Below are 13,433 nucleotides of genomic sequence, written 5' to 3' on the forward strand. Positions count from 1 at the left end.
AAAAAAAAAAAAAAAAAAAAAAGTGACTGGCTGTAATGCAGGGGACAAGGGTTCAATCCCTGGTCCGGGAAGATCCCACATGCTGCGGAACAACTAAACCCATGCACCACAACTACTGAGCCTGCGCTCTAGGGCCCGCATGCCGCAACTACTGAACCTGCATGCTGCAACTACTGAAGCCCGCGTGCCTAGAACCTGTGCTCTGCAACAAGAGAAGCCACCACAATGAGAAACCCGCGCACCGCAAGGAAGAGTAGCCCCCGCTCACTGCAACTAGAGAAAGCCCACACGCAGCAACGAAGACCCAACATAGCCAAAAAATTAAAAATTAAAAAAAAAAGTGACTGGCTGTCTCTATACAAATTCTATATATTTTCCTAGTAAACTGCTTGTCTCTCTACTAGAATATGTATTCTTTGAGGGCAGGGACATGTTCTGGGTTCTACATCTTTAGAACCTAGAATACTGCCTGGCACATAATAAGTACTCAATATTTGGTGAATGAACAAAGGAATGAATGACTACTTTAAAACAACCTGCACTATAGCTGAACTTAACGTACCCGCTGGAAAGGAGTTCAAGAAATTGACCTCAGAATGATGTTTAGAAAGAAAGAAATCCCTAACTACTGTAAGTTACACAAACTAGAGTACATTTATCCTATTCACCTCTTACATTTGTGCTGGGCAATACTTGGTCATATGACATGTAATTTTACCTTTTTTTTTTTTTTGACAGATTTAATTTTATTTATTTTTTTTGGCTGCATTGCGTCTTCATTGCTGCATGCAGGCTCTCTCTAGTTGTGGCGAGTGGGGGCTACTCTTTATTGCGGTGCGCAGGCTTCTCCTTGCAATGGCTTCTCTTGTTGCGGAGCATGGGCTCTAGGCACATGGGCTTCAGCAGTTGCAGCATGCAGGCTCAGTAGTTGTGGCACGCAGGCCCTAGAGAACATGGGTTTTGGTAGTTGCAGCGCACAGGCTCTAGGGCGCATGGGCTCAGAAGTAGTGGCTCGCAGGCTCTAGAGCACAGGCTCAGCAGTTGTGGCGCACAGGCTTAGCTGCTCCGCAGCATGTGGGATCTTCCCCGACCAGGGATCGATCCTGGGTCCCCTGCGCTGGCAGGAGGATTCTCATCCACTGCACCACCAGGGGAAGTCCCTAATTTTACCTTTTTAACAATTATTTTATTCCGTTGGCACAGGCACAGTAATGAAACATTATTAGCATTTACAAGCTGAGTTTCTCCAGGACCTAAAACTGTAAACCGGCATAAAAATTAGCCCATGCCAATGACCTTAAAAAAAAAAATAGGTTGTATCTTTCAAAGGTAGACTGGTTATCTTATGTTATTTTTCCTACTTACCAAAGCAATGCATATTCATACACAAAGAAATTTTTGAAAATACAGAAAAACATAGAGAAGGAAAAGAGGCACCTGTATTCTCACTACACAAGACAGTGTGGGAATTTAATATCCTAATTTAAATTCCTGGGTCTCAGAACTGATATTTCAGGCTGCTGGCTGACTGAAACATCACATCACAGTTAAATAAAGCTCATTTAAGTTTTCTGATCCTTTCTACAAGCTCTTGTACACATCAGCTCATTCATCTACACACAACACTAAAACAGTTCCGAGATTAAGAGAGAGGACTCTGGAGCCAGACTGCCTGGGTAAGAACTCCAGCTCCACCAGTTACTAGGCGGGTGGACTTGCACACTTGAAACCTTTCTAAGCTTCCACCTTTCACACCTGTGAAAAGAAGCTAATAACAGTACTTACCTCAGAGAGCTGTCACGAGACTTCAAGGAGTTAATATTTGTAGAGCATTTTAAAGTGTCTGGTAACATTAAATAAGCATTTGCAAAATATGTTTTCAGAAGCAAAAATAAACTACCCTTTCAGCTTCGAAGTGGATAAATGGTCTGCGTATTGTATACAAAACATTTTGCCTAACGATCTTAAAAACAGGCTGCAGTTAGGTAGAGAACTGTTCCAAGAAACTATAATTCCTACAGATCATCTAATAAGTCTTAGGTTAAATGGAAGAGAAGAAATTACCTCATAAACTTGTCTAATATATCCTCTACCCACATGTGCATTCGGAGGGACTGAAATCCATAGTGCCAAATTAGTTTAATCATGTTTATTATAAACCAGCTGCTCTCCTCATATACCAGAGTCTCTCCGTTATACACCCCCACTAGGCCACTAGGGCTCTGAACAGCAGAGAGACCTGTAAAAACAAAGAAAGGTAGCTAAGTCAGTGGTTTCTGTACTGCTCAAATGAGAGAAGATAATCTGAAGCTATCGGGGACGTTCTGAAGTGAGTGAATCCGGGCTTCCCCCAGTTCGCAGGAGACATGTTAAAGGAGCTCTATCTTTAGAACAGTGGGTGATACACTAGACACCACACTTTCCAAAAGCGGATTCCCTGAAAGATGGGTTGGATGATCATGCAGATATATCAAAATGAGACTGGCTATAGTTAGTCTAAAAAGACTAAAAAGTCAAAAGAAAAAAAACCAAAGGATGAGCTGAATTCAACTTAAAAACAGAAATGTCAGACATGACTCTTGGCAGCATAAATGGCTCCTGGCATACACTCGCCCTCACGGAGGAAAGAGGCCCAGGAGGCGTCCACCGGAGATGTGGCAAGCAGCTAAGGAAAAGAAGTCAGCCCCATTCCTGTGCAAATCCTATTTTGCATAACTGGATTATTTCTGATAACTGGAAGAAGGCCAAAATTACACAATATTCCCTGAGGAAACCGCCTGCAGAGGCTGGCCACGCTTCCCCCACACCTGTCCAGTGCCTCTGCTGGTAGGCAAGCAGTCCGATGTCCCAAGTTCTAGGCACATGTTTGCACCTACAGCTGTATGAGTGACCTTAAGCCAGACACCTCAAGTCTCTGGGCCTCATTTCCCCAGCTGTAAAATGAGCACGCTAGGGTTTCTGCTAACTCAAACCATTCTTTGATTCTTTAACACGAACCCAGAGGTTTGAGAACCCACAGCAGCAACCATCCCCACCCTGTGCCCCATGGCTGTAATTCCAGATAACTGAAGATACAGATAACTAGTGTCCCATTACAGCAGAGCAGCTCCTGAGGCAGTACCAACTGCTAGCAGGAAAGTGAGGAAAGCAGTTTTACCAGCTTCACTGTAAAAGATGATTAACAAGGCAGGAAAGTGAGGAAAGCAGTTTTACCAGCTTCACTGTAAAAGATGATTAACAAGGCAGGAAAGTTTCAGTTCCCTATCTGACAACAATATCCATGCATATTGCAGTCTGCTTGGCTCTAAGACCAAATTACATACCCAGGTCCTTGACAAAACGCTTCATGTGCAGATTTAAAGGATGGATGACGGAACCTCCTGACTCATATTCTTGCCCCTGCATAGTCACGGTGGCCAGACGGCCCCCCACCTCTCCTTTTTCAAACACGTCAATCTTCACATCGTTCCCAAATTTCTGCCGCAGATAATAGGCTGCTGAAGTGCCACCAATGCCAGCTCCAATAATCGCTATGGGGGGAAAAAAAGGAACAGGTTTTTTTCCCTCTTACCAGCTTTGTAGGTTTGCTTTGTTTTTGAAAGGCCGTAAATCAACAACAGACGTTGCTGAAGCCTGTTATCAACAATTTAGGGAAGCCAAGTGACAGCTGCAGTGAAGATAGAATTATGAATCTGGCCAGACACTGCCCCCAGACAAAAGTGGTAGTTACACTTTTTTTTTTTTGCCAGATGGCCCAAGATTCTCACAGTTCGTTGCGGAAGAACCAAGTGGACCGCCGCACACCCTTCTTTGTGCCCAATGCAAAGGAACAGAGGAGGCGGGGCCTTTCCAGGACGCATTTCAAATAAAGTGGCCGCCATTTTTGCCTTGATTTGTTCCGTCTCGTTAATGTAAACAGGTTAATGATTCCAAAGGACACGGCTTAAAGGGGAATAAACAAAACAAAACAAAACATAATAAACAGGGGGAAAACAACCAAAACGACTCAAACTAAAAGAGTGACTGTTTCGGCTGTGTAGTCGTCCTAGGCAGAGAACTTGTGCAAGCCAGGGGACTGTGCCAGCCGGCCGACTTCAGCAAAGCGGACGGGGGAAGGGCGCCCCAGCCCATCACTGGAAGCAGACGCGGCCAGCGCGGTCAGCTTATCTGCGCTGCTTGGTGTGCTGTGCCCGCGTGCGCCTCTCATCTGCAGAGCGGAATTGGCCCGTCGCTCCCGGACCAGCCAGAAGACCGATCTCCCAACAAGTGCAGCAAGGGAAGGCCGCGGGAGGGGCCTCAGCCTCCCCGGAGCCCAAGGCCTCCGACTCAGGGGCTGCAGGGAGGCCTGGCGCCCGCCCGCCAGCCCGGGTCGCCCCCCTCCACGGCCCATTGCTCAAGTGGGCAAGTCTCCACGCCCGGGAAAGAGCGGTCCGTGGGGCACGTAAAGCAGTCCTACGGTGCGAACCGGGAAGAGCTCCACTTGCGCAAGGAGCTCGTTCTGCGCAGCCCGGCGGGAGTCGCGGGTGCCCGGCCTGGAGCATAAGGCAGCGGCCGCCCGGCGTGGGGCGCGCTCCCACCGCCCCCGCCGCGCGCCGCCTCCTTCTCGCCTACCGATATTCTCCGGCGGGGCCCGTGGCTCGGCGCTCCCAGGGAACCCCCAGCTGCACAGCAGCAACAACCCCAGCCACAGCCCCACGGTCGAGCAAGCGAGCCGCCCACCGGTGCGCCCCATGGCTCTCGAAGCGCTGTTGTCGGACTGGAAAGCCCAGTTGTCCGCCCGCATTTGAGTCTGCGCTCTCTGCCCGCCCCGCCCCCTGGCTGGCCTCGCCCCTCCAAGCCCCGCCCAGGTCCACCCCCAACCTATCCCGCTCTGCTGCACAGGCCCTTGACACCCCACGGCCGCCCTTGACACCCCAGGGCCACCCTTCCGTCCAAGAGCTGCCAACCCGGTCCTCTCGGTCCCCTAAGCCCGCCCTGCCCCTCCGAAGCCCACGCTGCTTCAGGGAGAGACCAAAGGCCTCAGAGGCGGCTCACTTCAGCTTTTAATTTCTTCAGTCGTGCCTTCTTCTGTCCCTTCAGTCGCTCTCGCTCAAACAATGCACACAGCTAATCGCTGCCAGAAACAGACCAGGTGTGCAACAAACACTTTACTGAGTGATCACTATGTTCGGGACTGTTGGGTACAGGATGAATGGGTAAATGGTACTAGGTAGAAGGAAAAATGGGGGGGACCAGGGATGGGGTGGTCCAAAGTGAAGGGAGTGGAAAAATAGTGACAAACATGAATGAAAGTAGTGTACTTACCTCATATGCTGGAACATTATGCAAGCATTAAAAAGATTTGTAACATCAGTATCTATTGTCCTAGTATTGTTAGGTGAGAAAATCTGCTGACTGAGTGATGGGTATTATATGATCCCATTTCTGTAATTAAAATACCCCCCCACCCAGTCAAAAAAAAAAAGGAAAAGAAAAAACTAGTACATGAACATGAAGAACAGTATGGATGGAAGGAAAACAAGTTGGATAAAAAGAAAGGTTAGGGACTTCCCTGTGGATAAGACTCCGAGCTCCCAATGCAGGGGTCCTGGGTTTGATCCCTGGTCAGGGAACTAGATCCCACATGCATGCCACAACTAAGACCCGGAGCAACCAAATAAATAAATAAATAAAATTATGGTTTAAAAAAGGATAAGCTTGGAGAAAGGAAGCAGAAAATCCACTACAAAAAAGGATTCATTTATTGGACAAATATTTATTGAGTTCCTTCCAAGTGGCATGCAGTGTTCCAGGAACTTGAGAAAAATCAGTAGAAAATATTGATTTTTTAAAATATTGATTCTAATGACAGAGACATTCTAGTGGAGGGAGACAGATGACAATTAGAGTAAACAAGTAAATGATGTAGGGTGGGGAAAGAGGAAAGGGGAATGGCTTGCAATTTTAAATAGGATGGTCAGATGAAGCCTCATTGAGCAGGATGGCATTTAAGCAAAAGTTTGCAGTAAGTGAGAGAGTGGACCAGGTGAATATCTAGGGAAAGAGCTTTCTAGGCAAGGAAAATGCCTGGCATGTTTGTGGAACAGCCAGTAGAGCACAGTAAGAAAGGGGGAAATGGAGGTGTTAATGGAACAAGATGCAAGTCACACAAGAAAAAAACACTTCCATGTAAGAACATAAAAATAGGGACTTTGCTGGTGGTGCAGCAGTTAAGAATCCGCCTGCCAATGCAGGGAATACGGATTCAAGCCCTGGTCCAGGAAGATCCCACATGCCACAGAGCAGCTAAGCCCGCGAGCCACAACTACTGAGCCTGTGTGCCACAACTACTGAAGCCCATGTACCTAGAGCCCAAGTTCCACAACAAGAGAAGCCACCGCAATGAGAAGCCCACGCACTGCAATGAAAAAAAAGAAATAAAGTCTTTTAAAAAAAAACAGAAAGAACATAAAAATATGAAGATTAAGTCTCCTTTTTTACAAGTTACAAAGAAAGAACTAAATTATGTGTTTTTTACTTTTCTTTTTCCAAACTACATTATGCCCACAACACCTAAGTACATTAAGCCTAAAAGCCCTTCAATAAATATATGTTGGTTGATTAGAATTTACCATGTCAGTGAACTTCACACACCTGTCCTAAGTGGAAACTTTCATTTCTGCTTCTGAAACATTAGGAAAGATTCTGCTGAAAGGACCCTTGATGAACAGACAGTAAAAATGACTTGCAAAGTGGAGGTGGATTGAAGGCTTTCTCATTCTGCACTCTTAACTTTTCAAAAGAATACTGTCACTAAAACTCAAAAAGATTTTTTTTAAGTCATTGGTGGAAAATGTTACCATGTACATGAAGTGTAATAATAAAGTAATATAAGAAATATTTATTCAAAGAAGTGTTCAAGAAAGCAGTCTCCTTAAGAACCTAGACACTAAGATCCTCTCCTTGACCAAACTCTAGCCAGGTTCTTCTGAGACCTCTTCTCAACAGGGCCTCAGCTTTAGCATATAAAGACTAACATAGTTTACAACAGCTCAAAGCCGCATCCTTGGAATGAGCCCAACTTCCCTTAAAGTGCCTATCTGGAAAAACTCAAGGCTGCCAAAAAAATTTAGTGTTAGTTCCAGCTAACAAATGAAGATAGAGTCCCTATCTTCTAGTCTTTGTGGAAGGACTGGAGACTAAATTTGATAAGCAGCAGTTAACGAAAGCAGAGGGATTTCACTTGCCTAACAGCTGCTTCTCAATTTTTGTAATTTTTCATTTCCCTGACTTTACTGGTCCCCTACTCATCTCCCCACCCCCATTCTCTCATTCTCCTTTTAAAACATGAGATCACCTATGTACAAATCGAAGTTGATTTGAACATTTCCCTATTGCAACAGTATATCATTGATTAAAACTTAAATGTTGACAGGTGTCCAGCTTTGTATTCACACTGGACTTTTCCCCAGTGAAATACTAAATTACTGATAAAAGTTAAAATTTAACAAGTGTATGGCTTTTTTTGTCTATGACAACACTGAAATCAATAATTCTGCTATGTCTCCAGGTTTTTTTTCTTCATTGGAACTACCTTAAGAAATTCATTTGCATATGTTGTTACTTCCAAACATCTCATTTCTTTCTTATTCTAAATAGTGTAAATGATATTTATTCTGTCCTAGGCAAGATAGGAAATTTAGAGGTAATATGAGAAAAGATAAACATATTTGATTACATAAAACATAAACATTTTCAGATGGCAAGAGATAAAATTTTAAAAGTTTAAAAAAACAATGAATATTTGCCACTAAAATGACAGACAAGATGGTGGTTTATATCACAAACATACAAAGAACTCTACAAATGGATAAGAAGAGGTAAACAACTCAATATAAATACAGACAAAGTACATAATTAGGTAAATCACAAAAGAGAAAGCAAGTGCCATTGGTCAAAAAGACAAGATGAAGAAATTCTCAACTCCAGTAGTAGTTTAAATGAATGTAACTGCAAACAAGGAGATACCAGTTTTCATCAATCATATTGGGGGAAACTAACAAGAATAATAACATCTTAATGCAGAAAAAAAGGTGGAGTAGACATAGATCTCAGGTACTGACTTTGTTGGTGGGGGTGTGAATGACTAAAACCTTTTAAAAACAATTATTTATTAAGATACATAAAAAGATAATATTGGGTTGGCCAAAAAGTTCATTTGGGTTTTTCCATAAGATGGGATGGAAAAAAACTGAATGAACTTTTTGGCCAACCCAATATTTAATTTATAAATCCCATGTTTGGAAATCTACAGAGATAAAATAATTAGTCATAAAGGTATATGTACCAGGATGCTTACTGCAACATTGTTTGTAGTGGTGGGGGGGGAATAGGTGTAAAATACTAGAAGACATAAGGGAGACATTCACTGGAACACAAAAATATTGGGGAATTAAACACCAATATCACATCAATGGACAGATCTCCAGACAGAAAATCAATATAGAAACACTGTTCTTAAACAGCACAGTAAACCGGTTTGACTTAATAGATATATAAAGAAAATTGCATTCAAAACAGCAGAATACACATTCTTTTCAAGTACACCAGGAACATTCTCCAGGATAGATCACATGATAGTCCACAAAATAAGTCTCAGTAAAGTTTAAAAGACTGAAATCATGTCAAACATCTTTTCCAACCACAACACTATGAGACTAGAAATCAACTACAAGAAACAAAAAAGTGCAAAAAACACAGTACAAACATGTGGAGGCTAAACAATATGCCTCTGAACAACCAATGGGTCACTGAAGAAATCAAAGAGGAAATCAAGAAATACCTGAAGACAAATGAGAAAACAAAAATGCAATGACCCAAAAGATATGGGACCAAGCAAAAGCCGTTGTAAGAGGGTAAGCCACATTACCCCCTGGTAACTGTAAGTTTGTTTTCTGCATCTGTGACTCTATTTCTGTTTCGTAGATAAGTTCATTTGTACCCTTTTCTTAGATTCCATATATAAGTGATATCATATGATATTTGTCTTTCTCTGACTTACTTCACTCAGTATGACAATCTCTAGGTCCATCCATGTTGCTGCAAATGGCATTATTCCATTCTTTTTATGGCTGAGTAATATTCCACTGTATATATGTACCATATCTTCTTCATTCATTCCTCTGTTGATGGAAGCATCTTAAGTGCCCATCAATAGATGAATGGATAGAGAGGTATATAAATATACATACATATAGATATATATATTTACTATATATAATGAATATATAAAATAAATATATATAGAAAAAATATATAGAAAGAAATATATTAGATATATATAAAATTATATATTAGATATTCCTTCCTATATATTACGTAGCAAGGAATATATTATACATAATATATATAAAGGAATATTACTGAGCCAGAAAAAAGAATGTGATCATGACATTTGTGACATCATGGATGGACCCAGAGGGTATTATGCTAACTGAAATAAATCAGACAGTGAAAGATAAACACTGTGCGATTTCACATATATGTGGAATCTAAAAAACAAAACAAATGAACACACATAACAAAACAGAATCATAGTTACAGAGAATGAACAGGTAATTGTCAGAGGAGAGAAGGTCATGAGAAGGAGTGAAATAGGTGAGGGAGATTAAAAGGTACAAAAACAAACAAATAAAAAATAGGTGAAACCTGAATGTATGTCAATGAATGCCATTTATCACTTATTCAATTTGCCACTGAAAAAATTATGGCATATTCTGTGGACTCTTTGCTGCTTTTAAAATAACAATTAATTAGATCCATATTAGTTGAACTGGAGAATATCTATGATGCAAGTTTAAGCGAGAAAAGAAAGTTGCAAGTAATATCCATGGTGTAACCACATTTTTAAAAATAACAAAACCACAAAGTACTTACAGACACGTGCATCTGTATGCATGCAAAGTAAGATGTGGAAGCTTACAAACTAATGGGGGGAGGATAAGGTGATTATTAATCATTTCCTTATTTATCTACATTGTTTCACTTGTGACAGTGAGCATGTGTTACTTTTCTGAAAATAAAATAAGGTCCTTTAAGAAAAAGTAAAAAAATAAGAGGAATCTCCCAAGGAAAAACATAAAAAATGGACCAGTGTGGCTAATGGGGGCCAAAAATAAAATGGGACAGGCAGTCATGACAGACCTGGGGTTCAGTCACATACTGTGTGTTCGTAGAAAAACCACGAACAAAAACTTTAAAGACTTTTATTCTACTAAGGGTCCTACGTAGAAAAGCCCCAATCAAGAAGCTCCAATGACAGCCAATCACTGATCATGATGGGAGGACTTGTAGTCAGTCTGCAAGGGCCATCCAATCCCCTTACAAGTCTCCCAGCTATAGCTTCTGAGGGTTTCACTTTTAAAAATCCCTCACCCCTTTCCCCCACTGAGAACACAATTTCAGTTTCAGCTGAGGGCTGTGTATCCCCAGTTTGCAAACCTTGTGAACAATAAAGCTGTCTTTTTGCTTCAAGATAACCCTGATGCTTTTCTGGGTGTTATTTCTAATTTAGGACAACACAGTTGTAACTTTAATACTTTATTAAAGTTTTTAATAAAGCTTTAAAAATATATATAATATATAATAAAATAATAAAGTTTTAACAAACTTTTCAAAGCTTAAAAAATACTTCTGCTGTATCCATTGGAAGGAATTTTATTCGGAACAAAATAAAGGAATGAAGTATTTTCTTTTAATTTTGGTTGCGTTGGGTCTTCGATGTTGCACGTGGGCTTTTTTAGTTGCATCGAGAGAGGGCTACTCTTCGTTGGGTGAGCAGGCTTCTCATTGCAGTGGCTTCCCTTGTTCCGGAGCACGGGCTCTAGGCGTGCGGGCTTCAGTAGTTGTGGCTCGTGGGCTCTAGAACACAGGCTCAGAAGTTGTGGCGCATGGGCTCAGTAGTTGTGGCACACGGGCTTAGTTGCTCCGCGGTATGTGGGATCTTCCTGGACCAGGCCTCGAATCCGTGTCCCCTGCATTGGCAGGCGGATTCTTAACCACTGCGCCACCAGGGAAGCCGAGGAATGAAGTATTGATACATGCTATAACATAGATGAACCATAAAAGCATAATGCTAAGTGAAATAAGCCTGTCACAAAGGACTGCATATTTTATGTTTCTGTTTATACTGATGCAATAATATTATTTTTAAGGCAGGACAAGAAAAATTTTAAACATAAAATTCTCTCTGCCTGTTTGGGCTACTACCCTTGTTGCACTGTACATCTGTATGATATATTAACCAGCTCTCTTTAGCAGATGTAGGAATGCCTGCTCAACCATAAAAACAATTTTTTCCTGGTGCCAGCAAGGTAACTTCTTAGGATATAACATGTACTTTTTAATCTTGTAAGGGGTCACCAATTACCCACTTCTTGCCTTATACAAGGAGATCTGAACTATGTAGACTGTCAATACATCATTTGATATATAACCTTTTGTCTCCAAAATGTATATAACTGTGCTTTAACTTCTAATGGGCAAAACAGTCCTCAGAGCTTTCTGAAAGACTGTCTTCTATTGGCTCGAATAAAATTATTTCCTTCTTAGATTGACTACTAATAATTTTTCATAGTCATTTGCATAGCATAGCCAGCAGGATATCAGAGATACCCATCAGAGGACACCTGGAGACTACCTGAACTGGTTGTTGTTCAGTACCAGCTCAGGTCCTTTGAGTTCCACTGGCTTCTCAGTACTTTTCAGGTGTTCCTGTAAGTTCTCCAGATCTTATTGTTTTAGGTGATGGTCCTACAAACTGTATTCAAACTGATTTTACTTAAGACTTGGAGTCTTAAAGAGCACTGGTACATTTCTTAGGGACTTAGGGGGATCTGGGTGGGAGGCTCAGGGAAACCCAGATAGGTGGCCAGGTTTTTGTTAAATTTGGCTTAATTGAAAAACAAGTAGATATATGGTCTGAACAAACGGCTAGTGAAATGAGAGGCTGAATTATTCCACTCCGAAGAAAAGGGACATTTGCTCCCTCTGGCCACAAGGTGTCCTCAGGCAACTGAGAACTTAGTGGAAGTGTCTGAGGATTAATCCTTGTGACATGGAGCAGTCTCACAGGAAATCCCAGTACTATTGAGTCATTTCTGCTCTTCCTGAGACACATGATGTAAAGACTGATCGTCTAGTGCTCTGAGCACCCAAAGCAGTTTTAGACTATCAGAGGGAAGAACAGAGACATGTAAAAGAGTCAAACCAATCCAAGGTTAACTCTCTGAGGAGCCAGACTCAGAAGCAGCACACATTCGATACACCACACTGTTCTCAGGAAGTTGTTGAATTAGGCTACCAAATTAATAATGGGCAATTGTTCCTCAAAGGCCAAACAGCTCCCTGACAGACAAGCACCTATGGGAACCCCAGCTGGGCTTATGTATTACACTTATGGAACTGATACCTGCAAGAGCTTACTTAGTTGGGAAATGTGGAAAGTCACGCCCTGAAAATGACCAAGATGGGTCTCTTTCTGACATTCCCAAACTGGCTTTGCATATGCAGTTATATAATGCCAGCTTGATAAACATCTTTTCAGAATTCAGACCCTAAGGGAACAAGATCTTCTAGGAGGGACTTGCTTTTCTCTCCCTATGCCTTGAGATGTAAGTGTTCTACCAGGACTCTCAGGAACTCTTACCTTACTCTTATCTAAACCATCTCCAATTCCTGAGACCGAGAGGAAAAAAGGTGGAAAAGAGGCTTTTTTAAACTCATGCAGATAAACTTAACTTACTCCAATTGTTATTTACAAACTAGTGAGTTTATATTGTAATACCTGATTCATGACTAGACTTGAAAATGAAGCTATGAGATCTTTGGTTGTGTCTGTCTATACGTGTGTACGTTATAGATATGATATATCTTTACGTTCGGATGGCTTTACCAAAATTAAATGCCAATTAATGTAAATTAGCTCTATTTAATTGGCTTAAATAAAACTAAGCTCTTATGTAAATACTCAGAAATATAAAAGAAACTAACCCAAATGAATTTCATGTTCACTGGAAAATATTCAATGTTAAATTAATATTTGGTATCAAAATTAGTTTAAATTTTTTGGTTTAACTGATACAGATGTGTCTGTAGAACCATCAACATTAAATACTAGGTTTACTAGAAGTCAAATAAGATCTTACAATCTCTGTTAAAAAATTTGTCAGCAAGAAAAAGAACTTAATTTGATGAGACCAAGTTTCTTTGTCAATTGCATTGTAATTAGATCTTTAACCATACCTTTTAAAGTCTTTTTGTTTTTTTTGCGGTGCGCGGGCCTCTCACTGTTGTGGCCTCTCCCGTTGCGGAGTACAGGCTCCGGACGCGCAGGCCCAGCAGCCATGGCCCACGGGCCCAGCCACTCCGCGGCATGTGGGATCTTCCCGGACTGG

At 41.6% G+C, this 13,433-nt stretch overlaps 1 protein-coding gene across 2 annotated transcripts in view; it reads right to left on the bottom strand.

The window, feature by feature from the left end:
• The window catches only part of PCYOX1 (prenylcysteine oxidase 1), a 22,966-nt gene extending 18,178 nt beyond the window's left edge, over nucleotides 1-4,788 (bottom strand). The window contains exons 1-3 of one of the 2 annotated variants that reach the window (XM_029231869.1): nucleotides 4,612-4,783; nucleotides 3,324-3,530; nucleotides 2,065-2,239 (exon numbers count right to left, since the gene is read on the bottom strand). In XM_029231869.1, coding sequence (XP_029087702.1) covers nucleotides 2,065-2,239; nucleotides 3,324-3,530; nucleotides 4,612-4,783 — 554 coding nt within the window. Of the gene's footprint in view, nucleotides 1-2,064; nucleotides 2,240-3,323; nucleotides 3,531-4,611 lie in introns of both variants that reach the window. The other variant, XM_029231870.1, reaches the window with a different exon arrangement.
• Between the last annotated feature and the right edge of the window lie 8,645 nt (nucleotides 4,789-13,433).

This window comes from Monodon monoceros, unplaced genomic scaffold, assembly GCF_005190385.1.
Source record: "Monodon monoceros isolate NGI ecotype Baffin Bay Population unplaced genomic scaffold, NGI_Narwhal_1 Super_Scaffold_19, whole genome shotgun sequence".
In the NCBI taxonomy this organism is placed as follows: domain Eukaryota; kingdom Metazoa; phylum Chordata; class Mammalia; order Artiodactyla; family Monodontidae; genus Monodon; species Monodon monoceros.